We start from the raw sequence: 16,176 nt of genomic DNA on the forward strand, positions 1-16,176 counted from the left end.
AACATCTCTGGAGGCCCCAGGTGACATTTGAGGATAGAGGTTTTGTAGCAGGAGGGAGGAAGCTGACCAAGAGGTAAAGCAGGACAAGGCCTGGTAAGTAAGTGAAAAGGTGATACAGGTGAGAGGGGTCTGATTAGCTGATGGATGAACTAAGGCTAGAGATCAAAATGAAACGTCGGATAAGAGGAGTGAAATGTAAAGCCGGAGGGAGGGATATAGGTGGAGGGGGTGGGATAGTGGGAGAAATGTGCGCTTACTGAAGTAAGGCACAGGAAAGAGAAATGTTACCTAAAATTGGAGAATTTAGTTCATACCATTGCTTTAACCTACCCAAGCGGAATATGAGGTGATGTTCTTCCAGTTTGCATGTGTCCTCAGTCTAGCAATGGAGGAGAGAAGCTGCCCAGTAATGTCAACATGTGCACGCACCAACTAAATAACTTTCATTCTTGAAACACCGAGACATGGATTCAGGTGACCGGAACTGTTCATTATTGGCACGACTGGTTTAACCGTGTTTTCCTGTAGACGCAATATGAACCGAGTGTTCAACCTCATTGCTGGTCGTCGTTTTGAGAAACATCACACCACGTTTTAGTACCGGGACAGTCTCAGGGTGACCATTCTTGTTCAGCAAATGGCAAGGCTGCTTTGTATGTAATTCTACTCCAGTATGATCGCCAGCAAGACCCAGTCAAGCTGTTCTGTGCACTTAAAATATTTAGGAAGGAACTGCAGATGCTGGTTTATACTGAAGATAAACACAAGGTGCTAGAGTAACTCAGTGGTTCAGGCAGCATCTCTGGAGAAAACGGACTTGTGATGTTTCAGGTCAGAACCCTTCTCCAGACGCAGACTGCATTACACTGAGTCCTGATTCTCCAGAGATCCCACCTGACCCATCACCGTAGCTCTCCACTCTGTGCTGAGCCATCTGGAGCAGGGGCAGAGCTACGTCAGGATGCTCTTTGTGGATTTTAGTTCAGCCTTTAACACAATCATCCCGGACATCCTCATTGGTAAACTGGTCACTCTCGGCCTCCCCACTCTCACATGTGCCTGGATTAAGGATTTCCTCACAAACCGGCCCCCAGACTGTGAGACTTGGCCCCCACCTCTCCTCCACTCGCAGGTTGAGTACCGGTTCCCCACAGGGCTGTGTGCTAAGCCCCCTCTTATACTGTCTCTACACCTACGACTGTAGTCCGGCCCACAACAACAACCGCATCGTCAAATTTGCTGACGACACTACTGTGGTCGGACTTATTTCAAAGGGAGACGAGGCAGCCTACAGAGAGGAAGTCCTGAAGTTGACAACCTGGTGCTCAGAAAACAATCTGGCTCTGAACACCAGGAAAACAAAAGAGCTCATTGTCGACTTCAGGAGGCACAGCACCGACTTAGTCCCCCTACACATTAACGGCGAGTGTGTGGAGAGGGTCAACACCTTCCGGTTTCTCGGCGTCCATATCGCGGCTGACATCTCCTGGACGGACAACACGACAGCGGTCATCAAGAAGGCTCAGCAGCGGCTGCACTTCCTGAGGGTCCTCAGGAAGCACAACCTGGACTCTAACCTGCTGCTGACCTTCTACCGCTCGTCCATCGAGAGCCTGCTGACATACTGCATTACAGCATGGTATGGCAGCTGCACCATGGCAGACAGGGAGAGGCTTCAGAGGGTAACCAGGACAGCGCAGAGGATCATTGGTTGCCCTCTCCCCTCCCTGATGGACATCTACACCTCCCGCTGCCTTAGCAGGGCAAAGAAGATCACCAAAGACAGCTCCCATCCTGCGTTTGGACTGTTCGACCTGCTGCCCTCTGGAAGGCGCTATAGGTGCATCAAATCCAGGACAAACAGACTCAGGAATAGCTGCTTCCCGAGAATTATATCTACCATAAATTCAAATCCACACATGCACTGACTACACCGCCCAACACGGACTTCCATCTGTATATATGTATATATGTATGTAGCGCCGTAGAATTTGTGTGCACCTATTCCCCCCCCCCCCCATCTCCCTTCTGTTTTGTTTTTCTGTTTCTTGTTTTTTGTGTAAAATTGTATGTATGCACTGAGTACGAGCAGCTTTCAGTTTCACTGTACATGTATAGTGACAATAAATGGCATATCTATATCTACCCACTGAGTTACTCCTGCACTTCGTGCCTATCTGCACATTTAGCCAATTTCTATAAATTTAGGTAATTCAGTGTTGATTCCACAACTAATGTGCCTTTTGTCAAAAAAATAAATCTACAGCTCAACAAGATTGGCCCACTGACGGCCTCCACAACACGGGCAAATGGCACGACTTTTCAGGGCTGGCCAGCCTGGATTTGCAGGGCTGGCCAGCCTGGATCCATTGCTTGGGGCTGAGTCTGGCCCTGAATCACATCAAAGTTAGATGCAATAAGAATAGAGAATTTCCTTAAAAGGCATCTGTGAGTTAGATAGGTTTGCATGATAATGTAAATGCATAGCCCTGGTTACTCATACAAACTTTACATCCCAGATTATAACGTCAACTGGATTCAACTCTCTTTCAGTGCTGGGAATAGAAGTCTTGACTGGATCTCTCAATTACTACCCTAAAAACATAAGCACATTTATATTTCCAACTGATATCTTTGTTAATCAAAATACTTTTCACGTCACCATTGGCAATGTTATCAATGTTATCAAACCTGATCTCAAATTGATGAATTAAAAAAAATAAACTTCAGATAGTGGAAATCTGAAATAAAAACAGAAAATGCTGGAAAAGCTCACCAGCTCAGGCAGCCTCTCTGGAGATAGAAACAATGAATGTTTCAGGTCCTGGACCCATAATCAGAAGGGTCTGTTCAAACAAAGGGTTCCAGACCTGAAGCATTAACTGTTTCTCGTTTATTGATGCCGCCCGACCTGCTGTGTGTTTCCAGCATTTTCCATTTTTAGCTCAAATTTAAGATATGAAATAACATAGTGTTTCATATAGAGTGGACTTGCTGCTTCATGTTCATTTTTATTTTGTACAAATGTGGGTCCTGCTGTAAATGCTAGAACTTGTTTACCAAATCCTGTTTCTTCCTAGGGTTATGATGATGGGTCCTCATGATCAGTGTGTTGACAGTACCTCCACAACGTTAGTGTACAAAGCAATGGATGAATGAACCTACATGTTCAGTAACCACCATCACCAGAGTACACTGGCAACCACGGGAAAAATGGTGGCAAATCTACAGATTTAAAACTACAGGTGCACAACCTTTTATCCGAAAGCCTTGGGACCAGACACTTGTCGGATTTCGGACATTTTCGGATTTCCGAATGGAAGATTTTTAGCGTAGATTAGGTAGGTTGCGCGGGCGGCTTGAAAAGTCTGGAGCGGCTGCCTCCTCCCCGGAGACTGGGGAATCATTGTAAATCATTGCATAAATGTTAGTCAGTTAGTTTGGAGGGATTTTATGTGGTGGTGGGGGTGGGGGGTGAAGGGGGAAACTTTAATTCTTAGTCCCCTACCTGGTCGGCGACTCCCAACATAGCGGAGCTGGGGGCTCCATCCGGCCGCGGGCGGCGCCGGTTGGAGCTCCGACCCTGGCAACTCTACCCCTGGCTGCGAGGCGCTCCAAATCCAGCGCCGCCCGCGGCCGGACGCCCGCAGCCCCAGCTCCGCGAATGTTGGGAGTCGGCGGCCACAGCACCCCGGAGCTTACCGCACGGCGACCCGGTAAGGCATTGCCCGCTTCCCGCTGGTATCCCAGCGCTGTGGCCGCTGACTCCCAACATTCGCGGAGCTGGGGGCTGCGGGCGTCTGGCCGCGGGCGGCGGTGGATTTGTAACGCCTCGCAGCCAGGGGTAGAGTTACCGGAGTCGGAGCTCCAACCGGCGCCGCCCGCGGCCGGACTCCCGCAGCCCCAGCTGGGAGTTGGCGGCCGCAGCGTTGCGGAGCTTACTGCACGGCGACCCGGTAAGGCATTGACCGTTCCTCGCCTCTCCGACCAGGTAGGGGACTAAGAATTAAAGTTTACCCCTTCACCCCCCCCCCCCCGCCCCCCCCCCCCCCCCCCCCCCTTTCACATAAAAGCCCTCCAAACTAACTGACTAACATTTAAGCAATGATTTACAGATGTTTATGTGTCTCCCCGGTCTCCGGGGAGGAGGCAGCCGCTACAGTAGTACAGACCTGGGTTGACCGTGGGTCGTTTCGGGTCAAGTTTGGCGCCAAACGCGAGCTTTGGTGTGCAGACGACATCCTGGAAAAAATGGCCGGTTTTTGGAGTTTTTCGGTTTCCGGAACTCCGGATAAAAGGTTGTGCACCTGTATTGCTAATCTGTAGAGAATTAAATTGTGACTGAAAGAAATCAACTGAAAAATATGTAGGTTTTTCTCATTTCTGACCTAATTTTAATAAAAAGGCTTTTTCTTTCATATCTTTATTTTTGTATAGCTCAGCAAGAAAAGTGAAGGCGCCTCCACGGAGAGTTTGCAGAAGTTGTTTCACGACTATTAGGTATAACAAATATCCATGCGCAGATATGTTGAGGAATGTGCACTGTTTGGGGCTCAGCGCAAATTGTTGAGCTCAAATGAAAATTGTTCCAAAACACCAACAGTTTCTCGTAACCCCTTTCTCATTGAAAAGTAGCGATCAAAAATGATGAAGCTTCACATTTGCTTTTACTTGTTAGAGGAAAAGCTTGGCTTCTCTTAATTTCCTGATCTTTGCTTCATATTTTCCCCAAAAGCGTTTGCAGGAAGATTTCAGAAGCGATCTCTTTCTGCTTCATGTTCTTGGACATGAAAGTTCGAAACAAAAGTTCAGATTTGGAAATTTATCAAGACTCTGCATATAAAGTTTAACAATAGCTTATTTTTTTGCAATGTACTAGATTAAAAGCCAACAAGCTAGAAATTAATATTTGGCAACATGCAAAAAAATTGAAGCAGTGGCCTAATTAGGTAATCAAAGCAGTCAGTGACTCGTTGTCTTTCCCATCAAACACTCGGCTGGTATTGAAGATCAGTTGCAATCACCAGAATATTCTGAAAGAAGCAAGATATTAACATTAAAATAATGCTCGCCCATCTTCTTTCACATGGCACCGGTGCTTGCTTCAAAGTACAGTTTAAATCTATAGTCCCAGATGCATGATATGTCACAGCTTACTGTTCATCTCATGAAACCAAACCAAACACCACAGGAGACCATTCAGCCCACAGTGACTGGAACATCCTATGAAAGAGGGTTACACAGAAAAGCTGGAGAAACTCAGCGGGTGCAGCAGCATCTATGGAGCGAAGGAAATAGGCAACGTTTCGGGCCGAAACCCTTCTTCAGACTATGAAAGAGTTTTTAATTATATCATCTCTGTGGACATTCTTGACAAGGACATGTCCAAATCCCCCTATGGAAGTAACTATTAGATCTCCTTTGACAACTTTAACGCGTGCCTTTCTGATCACAACACATTACCACATCACCTCCCTAGACCCTTGCTAACCAACCTTTGTTCTGCCTCTTGCCCATCCTGCCAATGGGACCAGTTTCTCACATCTATTCTAACTTCTTCACTCAATTCCCTGAACACTCTATATCTTCCATTTGCCTTATCTGCTCCAAGGAGAACATAAAAAAAATACGACACAGGAACCGGCCATTCAGCCCACAATGTCTATGCTGAACATGATGCCAAGATAAACTAATCCCATCTCCCTCACAAGATCCATAACCCACCTTGCCCAAGATATCGATGTGCTTATCTAAATGTAATTTAAGTGCCACTATTGTTACTGCCTCCTTTAAGCTTTGTCCCCCTCACTTTAAAGCTATGCCCTCTAGTCTTTGCCATTTCTACTCTGGGGGAAAAAAGATTCTGACTATCTATGCCTCTCATAATTTTATATACTTCTATCAGGCCTCCCTTCAACCTTTGGCGTTCTAGAGAAAGTAATCCAAGTTTATCCAACCTTTCCTTATTAGCTAAACCACTAATCTGGGCAGGATTCTGGTAAACCTCTTTCGCTTCTCCCGCCCCAAAGCCTATACATCTTTCCTGTAATGAGATTCTCAGAACAGCATGCAGTATTCCAAATGTGGTCTAACCAGAGCCATATCGAGCTGCATCATGACTTTCTAACTATTATACTCAATGCCCCATCTATGCAAGCATATTATATGCCTTATTTACCACTCTTTCTACTTATGTTCTCATTTTCAGGCAGATATAAAACTGGACCTCAAGATCCCATCTTCCCCAGCCTTATCAAGTACCTAGATCATCTCTACCCTGGAACCATTGTCACAAATCTCTGGTAGACACAAAATGCTGGAGAAACTCGGGTCAGGCAGCATCTCTGAAGAAAAGGAATGGGTGATGTTTCGGGGCGAGGCCCATCAGACTCTTTCGGGTCGAGACGCTTCTTCAGAAATCTTCACCAGAAGGTCTAAGGACCAGAACTGATTACAGTATTCAAAAATTAATTTTGTAAACATTTTAATTTGTAATTTTGTTGTCTCTGTACTGTACACTGCACAATGACAATAAAGTTTGAACCTGAATCCGAATCTAAAGGTACATTCTTATGTGCTGCATTTCAGTATTTAAAATGTTAGATGCTCTTTTTGATATCTTTGTAAATATTCAACCATTTTTGAGGATTTGAAAAGATTATACCTTTTTAATCTGCCTCAGTGCTTACTTCTTACACTGGGTTCAACTTGAAACCCATATCATGAAAATGAAAGTTAATTTCACCTAATAGTGATGCACTCCAAACTCAAGCTAGAGAATAAAATAAAGTTGGCAAAAAAAATAATTTAAAAGTTATTTTTAAGACATTGGGAATGGCTCAGGATCATACCAATAAATTATGTTCTATAATAATAAATGATGGCCAAAAATGATGTTGAAACTCTGCGCTGTAATGCGGGTTTGCAAAGAAATAAAATAGCCAAGACGGGACATGGTGAACATAGTCTCCCCTCATGGGTATCCTCAAGGGAAACTGTCCCCTTCATGTCTATCGTTTTGACCCAACTTCATGCACACGTATTTCACACCATTAACACCATCGTATGTAATGCAATTACTCACCTTGTTCACCTCAAGATTGGGATTTATAAAATTTAATTTTTTCACGTTTGGAAGTGGAATTCCATTGGCCAGTTTCTCTGTAAGGAGAGGTATGAGAATTTTCTGTGACATTTCAAAGACGCTCCAGTCTGATCCTGGCATAATTTACAAAAGTTCTTCCCACACCCATCTATTCAACTGTATTAAGTGATCATTTGTATTATTTGCAAATATTCTTCCCTCGATCATCTATCTGACAGGAATACCTCTACCCTACCTTTTATTTCCTGGAAAAAGTGACACAAAGTGCTGGAGTAACTCAGCGGGTGATGTTTCAGGTTGGGGTCTTCTTCAGACTGATTGTATTGGGGGGGGGGGGGGGGGGGGGGGGGGGAGGGGGGGGGGAGGAGAAAGCCAGGCAAGTGATCGATGGCCACAGGTGTGGGAGGGGGATTGTTGATTGGTGCACAGGTGAACTAAGGCCAGAGATGAATAAAAGCTGTGAAATATGGAGATATGAATTGTGAACTGTGAGCCAGAAGAAGGAACATAGATAGAGAGATGTGGGGGAGAGAGGAGAAAGGGGAGACCTAGTGGAAGAAATGGTGTGGCAAGGAAGTGAGTGATATTTAGGTGAGGCACAATGACGTGAGGTGGCAGATAAATGGGAGTGGGGGGGGGGGGGGGGGGCAGAGTGAATGCACTTCACTGATTTGAGATAGTTTGTGATGAACTGAGGGTGTTATAACGTTGATAAATTAATGTTGATTCTTTCCTTTGACTTAACATTTCCTTTGACTTAACATTTACATAGATGCTGCCTGACTTGCTGAGTGTTTCTGCAGTTCTGCTTTTAATTCTGATCTAGAGCATCTATATTTTTTAATTATTTCTTGCATCAATCTGTTGAATGGAGATATGTTGGAGGCCACTTTAACCTCATCGATCTGTTGAGAATCTGACAGAATCATGTTCGAAGCTGGTTTTCCTGTCACTCATTTTTCTCTCCCTTGATATCTACAACTAGGCAGAAATAGAACTATAACATCTGTTCCCTGCATTTCCCAATTGGCAACTGACATTAAGATCGTCCTACTAATTAAGTCAGTAAAATCTTTAATTTGCAAACTAAAGTCTCAGAACACCATGATTATCCTATAGGGCAAATGAGCAAAGCTAATTTTTCTAGATTAAAGATTATGAAGTTCGGCACACACTAGAAAAATCCCCAACATCTAAATACTTTGCACCATTACCCATTTTTACCTTGGAAATCCCAAACAGTCTCCATCACGTACTTACCATTGACTTCTGGTAACACCACTAACTTTACTGCAATGTTCATCAGCAGTTCCAGACTGGCCACCTTCAACAAGACATGATGAGAAAGAAAATGTCAAAAAAGATCCTCTCAGTTTAATATCCTAGGATAATGTAATGTTTATGGTGGGAGTGGGGAGTGACGGTGTACAACATCGTTGTGGGGGGGCTGGAATTGACACTCATATGAACAAGGAAGTCTCAGGCTTCCCAGGTTGTCCTCACTGTGGTCCTTTTGACCGCACTCTTGAGCAGAACTTCTCGTGGGGTTGAAGGTTGGAATGTTAGCTTCCTGTTAGCTCAATAAGGAATCTGGAGAGGGAGCTGACCCAGGTTAGAACTGAAAATGACTCAGTGACTACATTTATTTCAGTGGAGAGGAATGGCTATTTACAGACAGTTATTTTAGCCAATTTATGATTGTGGAGAGACCCAGCATGGAAATGGGCTCTTTGGTCCACTGTCCATGTTGCCCATCAAAAATCTATTTTTACACAACTTATTCTTGACACATTCCCATTAGCCACACCAAGGGAAAGTTACAGCGGTCAATTAACCTATGAACCTGCATATTGGCGGAAGGAAGAAATGGAGGCCCCTAAGGCCTTCCAGATAGGGAATGGAAGTGTAAAGGGACTGGATGTCCATGGTAATGATTAGGAGGTGTGGGTCAAGACATTAAAGTTTATTTCTGGTAGAGGGGCCTGCTAGGTGTTGGTGGGAAGGGTCAGCATAGTGGGGGAGGGGGTCAAGGCAGAGTTGATGTGTGGAGATGACCTCCGTAGGGCAAGAGCAGTGGAAACAATGGTCCTACCAGCGCTGTCCTGTCGGTGGATTTTGGGTTGCGATAGAAACGGGCACAACAATGTTGGAGGTTGTGGGGAGGGGGGCATTCTCAGAAGGGATACTCAAGATTCCACCATTTGCAGTCCTGTTTGTCTCCATATTCAGAACTACTGTTGCTTATTATCTGGGGCTACATAATTATCATGGCCGCACAAGGTGTTGATCATCAACCCGTGAACTCTGCTTCGACCACCCACTGAAGATTTGCGGCATTTTCTGTTTGTATATAAAATCTTCAACATCAACAGTATTTTTGCTTTTGTAAATTTAATTACATTTTTATTGCATGGAACTTGGATTTTCTACAACTGTTTAGAATTTTCCAATTGCATTCATGTTATCTGAGACACTACTGAGTTAAGCTCAGAAAGGATCTTGCCTATAAATGCATCATATGGAGTGTGTGTGATAACCAAGTCAAGATGATTAAAGTCTGTGATTAAGGTGCCATTACACTGTGCTGCCATAATTATTACTTTTTAATTGAACAATTGGTTTTAAAGTGGTTTTGTATTTTTCCCTCTCTCAATTTTTCATAGTAGAACTTACTCGCGATATGGTGACTGTCTAAGAATGTTTCTTTGACCGAAGAATCATTTGTCACCTCAAACAAACATGACTTGAAAAATAGACAACAAAAACTCAGTAGGGGGCAGCATCCCTGGAGAACATGGACAGGTGGGGTTTTGTGTTGGGACCCTTCTGCAGAATGATTATTGAGGAGGTGGAAAACTGGAAAAGAGGAGGAGCAGGACACCGCCTGGCAGGTAATAGGTTGATACAGGTTCGAAGAATTGTGAAGCTAGAGGAAGGAATATACGTAGAAGTGGCGGGGGAGGGAGGGGGGAGGTTGGGGAAGAAAGGAGGCGGTAGGTTGGTAGTTAACTAACATTGGTCTCAAGCAGAATATGTGATAATTAAAATGTGCAGGAGTTTTTTCTTACCGAAAAAGGGCCAACATTAGAATGTTCAAGAGACACTTTCAAACTACAAAAAAACAAAGTAAAAGAGCAGAACACCATTATATCACAAAGGAAAGGGTCCGATTTTTAACAATGTTTGTGCAATCTGACTTTAAACTCCTTCAGTAGATAATGGTACAGTGAAATGAGGCAACATGCAACAAATATAAATGGCAGACACTAAATGTTGGAGTAACTCAGCGGGACAGGCAGCATCTCTGGAGAGAAAGAATGGGTGACGTTTTGGGTCTAGACCTTTCTTCAGATGAAGGATCTAGACCCGAAACGTCATCCATTCCTTCTCTCCAGAGATGCTGCCTGTCCCACTGAGTTACTCCAACATTTAGTGTCTGCCTTTGATTTTAACCATTATCTGGAGTTCTTTCTCACACATAAATATAATGGCAGCTTTGGTTTGCACTGAATACTTGGATGGACAGCATTGGATGGACAGGCATGTTTAAACTTTCTCAATGTGCTGTTCTCTTTGCATCCTGAGATCCAGATGTATAGCCACACCTCAGTGCATGCAAGCCCTTGACCTCTCCCTGCAACAGCACCGACCATTTCTATCTCAGTGCTGTACTAGCACACAGTTCCAATTTACCCTTTGCCACATTCAATGCTGCAGGAAACAGTTTTATTTCATTTCAGATGCCAAGGATTGCAAATTTCAACAGCCATTGGTCTTCAATAGTGCCACTGACCTCCTAATGCTAGTTTACCCTGGCATACAGCTGAGTGGTCCCAGGTCTCATTTAGCTGGGTTTTGAGCTAGTTGGTGCAAATTAGTTGCTTGAACCTCATCTTACTCATTGTGCACACTTGCACAAAGTCCACTCAATGTCACTGGACAGGAGTCACAGAAAAGTCTGGTTGATTCATCCTAATATAGGAACACAGAAGTTGCACCCTTTCTGAGGTAACTAATAACATAGATCAAGGGTCAAATCTAGGCTCATCTTAGTCTACAGGCCTTAGTACTACATTAATGAAATAAGTAGACATATTTAATTAATGTTGACTGTGAGTGCTATCAGTATTATCAATGAGTGTTAATTGTTAGTTGTGCATTCAGTATAACAGAATGAACATGCCTCAGAAGGTTATGGAGTGAAGGCCCAATCTAAATGTAGAGCATAGCATCTACACTATATTTAACTACAACTTTTTTTTGTAGGTAAATTCAGATAGTTATTAAAGATGTTTTGACATTTTGCCAATACAGAGCAGGTAGTTCTTACAGTCATAGTACAGTGTGGAAAACAGGCCCTTCAGCCCAACTTGCCCACGTGGGCCAACATACCACATCTACACTAGTACCACCTGCCTGCATTTGTCCATATCTGTCTAAACATATCCTAACCATGTACCTGTCCAAATGTTTCTTAAACCTTGTGAGTACATGTTTCAACTACCTCCTCCAGTAGCTTGTTCCATATACCTACCACACATGTTGCTCCATAGGTTCTTATTAAATGTTTCCCCCCCCCTCACCAAAACCTATGTGCTCTGGTTCTTGATTCTCCTACTCAGGGCAAGAGACTCTTGTGTGCTTACCTGATCTATTCTTCTCCTGATTTTGTACACCTCTATAAGATCACCCCTCATCCCTCTGCGCTCCAAAGAATGAAGGCATAGCCTGCTCAACCTCTCCCTATAGCTGAGGTTCTTGAGTCCTGACAACATCCTCGTAAGTCTTTTCAACATCCTTTCCTATACCAGGATGACCAAAACTGAACACAATACTCTAAATATGGCCTCACCAATTTCTTGTACAACTGTAACATGATCTCCCAACTCTGGAGATCTGGAGATTCACTGTGTTGGTCCTGCCCTTCTTAGACTGCCCAAAAGGTAACTCCTCACATCTTTTAGCATTAAATTCAATCAACCAATCCTCAGCCCACGCCCAACCGCTCAAGGTCCTGCTGTAATTATTGACAACCATCTACACTGTCTCCAATAAGTCACCCATGTTAACTGATGTACCTTTGCTACATGCATCCCTAATTTCCTTTTTGATGATATCCCCAACCTCACTACTGCTGTTTGGTGGTCTATAAACAACTCCAATAAGTGTTTTTTGCCCAGGTTATTTTGCAGATCTACCCATACAGATTCTACAGCATCCAAGCTAATATCTCTCCTTACTATTGCATTAAGCCCCTGTCCCACATGGCCGACTTATGCCAACCTTTTTTTACTCGTGGACATTTTTTCGCATGTTGAAGAAACACCGCCACCTGCTTGAGGCAACGAGTACGTGCAGATCACTCATGAGCATGAGGAAGAGTTAACGAAGACCTCCCAGAAACTCCTACAACCTCGTGGTGACCATGCTGCGAGTATGAGTCAAGGGCAAACTCAGCAGAGGTCGGCAATTAGTTCGTAGAAGTGGGACAGGTCCTTTAATCTCCTCTATAACCAGCAATGCCACCCCACCTCCACTTCGTTTCTGTCTATCCTTCCTAAATATTGAATACCCCTGCATGTTTAACTCTCAACCTTGGTCATTCTGGAGTCATGTCTCCGTAATCCCAATGATATCATATCCGTTGACTGCGCATTCAATTCATCCACCTTATTACGGATGCTCCTCGCATTAAGGCACAAATCTTTCAGGTTTGCTTTTCTTTTCTCCCTTCTACCTTTTGCTTCAGCCCGCATTTTACCGCCCTTTGTCTCCCTGCATTGGTTCCCATCCCCCTGCCATTTTAGTTTAAACGTGACCTGTCCTGTCCTCTCTTCTTTGATGATTGCTGTAATAAATTGTGTGGTGATTATCTTAACATGCACATATGGGGCCATATGAGGGCATGAACAGCCTTTCAAAAGTAGTCTTTCCCTTACCTATTCAGTTGCAGAGATCCATTCAGTTTCATCTGAACGATGTGTATCTGGGCAGAGACACTCGCTTCCTACAACAAGAGAAAATAATAAAGGAGATTTCTCATGGCAATAGTTGAGTCAACTAAAAAATTTAAGACGTACTACAGAAGAAGTAGATTTTAGTACTTACAATGTTCAGGACAAAAAGCGATGCAAGGGTTGAATTTGGCAGGACCGCGTACACATCAAATGCACCAAATGCTTGAACGGTGATGTTGCTTGTTGCAGCCTTCAGAACTGGTGATTGAGTGGCTCGAAGATGCATTTCCATTGGCATGTTAGGATAGAGCTTCTCCAGCTGTTGAGACATATATTCTATTAATATTTATGCCATTGACTTCATTTCCTATTTCACAAATTGTATCCGATCTCAGTATTTTAGTATCAGTATGTTATGTTTCACAGAATATTAAGTATTATGCTCTGGTAATGCTCATCTTTCCCATCATAGAGTAACGTGCAAAGAATCATGATGTGATAACAATGCCCATGGTGATATGAGATAAGGACTATCAGACAAACAGAATATCAGACAAGAGTTTGCAAACCCATGAAATACTTACTTGAGGTATGATTACACTGAAGGACCTTGTGTTTAATCTGATAGGTGATTGACTTGGAATCTGGGGAAAACAGAAAGGAAATAGCCAATTTTATTTTTAGTATTTTGTGTGATTGTGTCATTGTACAATCTTGAAAGGCAAATATTGTGTAACAGTCCGTGTGGATTTCGAACACAACTGCAATTCTGAGGTTGGATTTGTAAATGACTGCAGATTTCATTGACAAAAACCTGGAACATTATTGAAGTTATTGCAAAGAGTATAGCATTTCTAAAGAATTAATTTTCTATTCATAAATCTAGATTTACTGAATGTAATTAATCAATACACTAGTTCTGCCTCTTGCCCTATGTTTCATCCTCGTTTCATATTTTTCACATATTGGAGTCCATTGGGTCCCTTTAATTTATGTCAGCCCTCCCATTCCCCCACATGCTGTCCTATCACACGTGGAAAGTAATTTTCCCGATTCTCCCACCAACCACTTAAACTAGAGGTATAGTACAGCAGCTAATTAGCGTAACAGGGTGTCTTTGGTATGTCGAAGGATATATGAGCTACTGGGCAAAACGTATGTGGCTACATGGAGAGCAAGCAAACTTAGGCAAGACATCACCAAAGGTCAGAACTGATGCCAGGTCACTGGAATAGTGATATAGTAGCGTGACCTACAGAACCAGGGGTCAGAAGTTATGGGGAGAAGGCAGGAGAATGGGGTTATGAAGGGAAGATAGATCAGCCATGATTGAATGGCACAGTAGATTTGATTATCCGAATGGCCTAATTCTGCTCCTATCACTTATGAACGTATGAATCAGTGTGCCTCTCTGCCAATTGATCAACCACGGAAACAGGCCCCATAAATCACCTGACATTGCTACCCCTTGTTGCTCTGTGACCAAACAAAGCTCAGCAAAATCAATAACCCCACTCTCACCATCGACGGCACCACTGTCTCCCCCATCTCCCCAGGCCCGCAACCTTGGCGTGATCTTTGATTCCACCCTCTCCCTTGAGCCTCACATCTGCCATGTCATTAAAACCTCGTTCTTTCATCTCTGCAACATCACCAAACTCAGACCCTCTCTCACACCTCCCGCTGCTGAAAGACTCATCCATGCCTTCATCTCCTCTCGACTGGACTATTGCAACTCACTTCTCCTTGGCATCAGCTCCACCTACATCAACCGACTCCAACTGGTCCAGAACGCAGCCGCTCGACTCATCACCCACACCAAATCCTGGCATCACATCACTCCAGTCCTCAAACAACTTCACTGGCTTCCCATCTCCCCCCGGATCACCTACAAAATCCTGATCCTCACCTACAAAGCCCTCCACCATCTGCCCCCCCATATCTCACTGACCTCCTCTCCCCCTACCAACCCTCACGGTCCCTCAGATCCACATCAGCCGGTCTTCTCTCCATCCACAAGTCCAACCTCCGCAGTTTTGGGGACAGAGCCTTCTCCAGGGCAGCTCCCAGGCTCTGGAACTCCCTCCCCCAACTGATCTGCAATTCCGTGTCCCTCACCATCTTCCAGTCCCGCCTCAAGACCCATCTCTTCACCTCTGCCTATCCTTAGCCCCACACCCCCCGCCCTTTTCATCTGTGCATTAATTGCCTCATATTGTGTTTTGAATTGAATTCTGTCTTTACTTTGTGTACTAGTCATGTCTCTACTATTTATTTCATTCCCCTTACATGTTTTTCCTCTACCTGTTAAATTTTTGTAAGGTGTCCTTGAGACTCTTGAAAGGCGCCCATAAATAACATTTATTATTATTATTATTATTATATTCCTATTTTGATCTATTATTTTGAAACAAAGCACTGAGGTTCATAAGAGACAACTGAAAAAGGAGCAAGCTTCTGTCTGAAGGTGCTTTACTTTTTATGCCCTCCTGGCACAGTGGAATGAACTCAGCGGCCTGGAATTTGGAGTAAAAACAGCAGTGACACTATGACTCCTCACATAGGCCGTGAGGTAAATCAGTCATTCTGTCGAAAATGAAATATTTTAACTCAGACAGCAATGACAGCAAAGATGGAATCAGACTGTGCAATGCACCCCCACTCGCGTCACTGCACAGGTGGTAACGAGTGCTTGGAATGAGGTGTCCAGTGCATCTTCAGAGTAATTGTGATCAGCAGGTGAATGTTGCCTCAGTTTTGCACCTCCGCATAGTTTCGCAGCAACCTACTGCAGAAACCCACCACCAGTGAAAATAGTAACCTCGTTCATATACACTGGGGCAGTGTAAGGATGGCTTTTACCCACCATTTTATCGGTGATATTCATTTGTAAAGCTCCAGCTTCATAATACACAAATCCTGCTGAGTTAGCAAGGAAATCAGATATTCCCAAGTACAACATGCGTGTGGATTGACTGGGAAGGCTGATTGGAGGTGGCTTGAAGGGAGGATCTTGCCTTTGTCCCACTCTGTAGAATTCACCCTATAAAAAGAATTAGACATCAAATCACATACAAGGCATGAAGACTCCGAATGCACTGTTAATAGGCAGAA

General features: G+C 43.9%; 1 protein-coding gene across 1 annotated transcript in view; it reads right to left on the bottom strand.

Annotated features, from left to right (window-relative positions):
* Positions 1-4,407: 4,407 nt before the first annotated feature.
* The window catches only part of LOC129707581 (uncharacterized), a 70,589-nt gene continuing 58,820 nt past the window's right edge, over positions 4,408-16,176 (bottom strand). Inside the window, exons 24-31 of the mRNA XM_055652729.1 lie at positions 15,929-16,105; positions 13,647-13,706; positions 13,214-13,381; positions 13,045-13,112; positions 10,174-10,216; positions 8,366-8,429; positions 7,085-7,161; positions 4,408-5,033 (exon numbers count right to left, since the gene is read on the bottom strand). Coding sequence (XP_055508704.1) covers positions 4,986-5,033; positions 7,085-7,161; positions 8,366-8,429; positions 10,174-10,216; positions 13,045-13,112; positions 13,214-13,381; positions 13,647-13,706; positions 15,929-16,105 — 705 coding nt within the window. The 3' untranslated portion in view covers positions 4,408-4,985. The remainder of the gene's footprint in view (positions 5,034-7,084; positions 7,162-8,365; positions 8,430-10,173; positions 10,217-13,044; positions 13,113-13,213; positions 13,382-13,646; positions 13,707-15,928; positions 16,106-16,176) is intronic.

The sequence above is a fragment of the Leucoraja erinacea genome, chromosome 21 (assembly GCF_028641065.1).
Source record: "Leucoraja erinacea ecotype New England chromosome 21, Leri_hhj_1, whole genome shotgun sequence".
Taxonomy (NCBI): Eukaryota; Metazoa; Chordata; class Chondrichthyes; order Rajiformes; family Rajidae; genus Leucoraja; species Leucoraja erinaceus.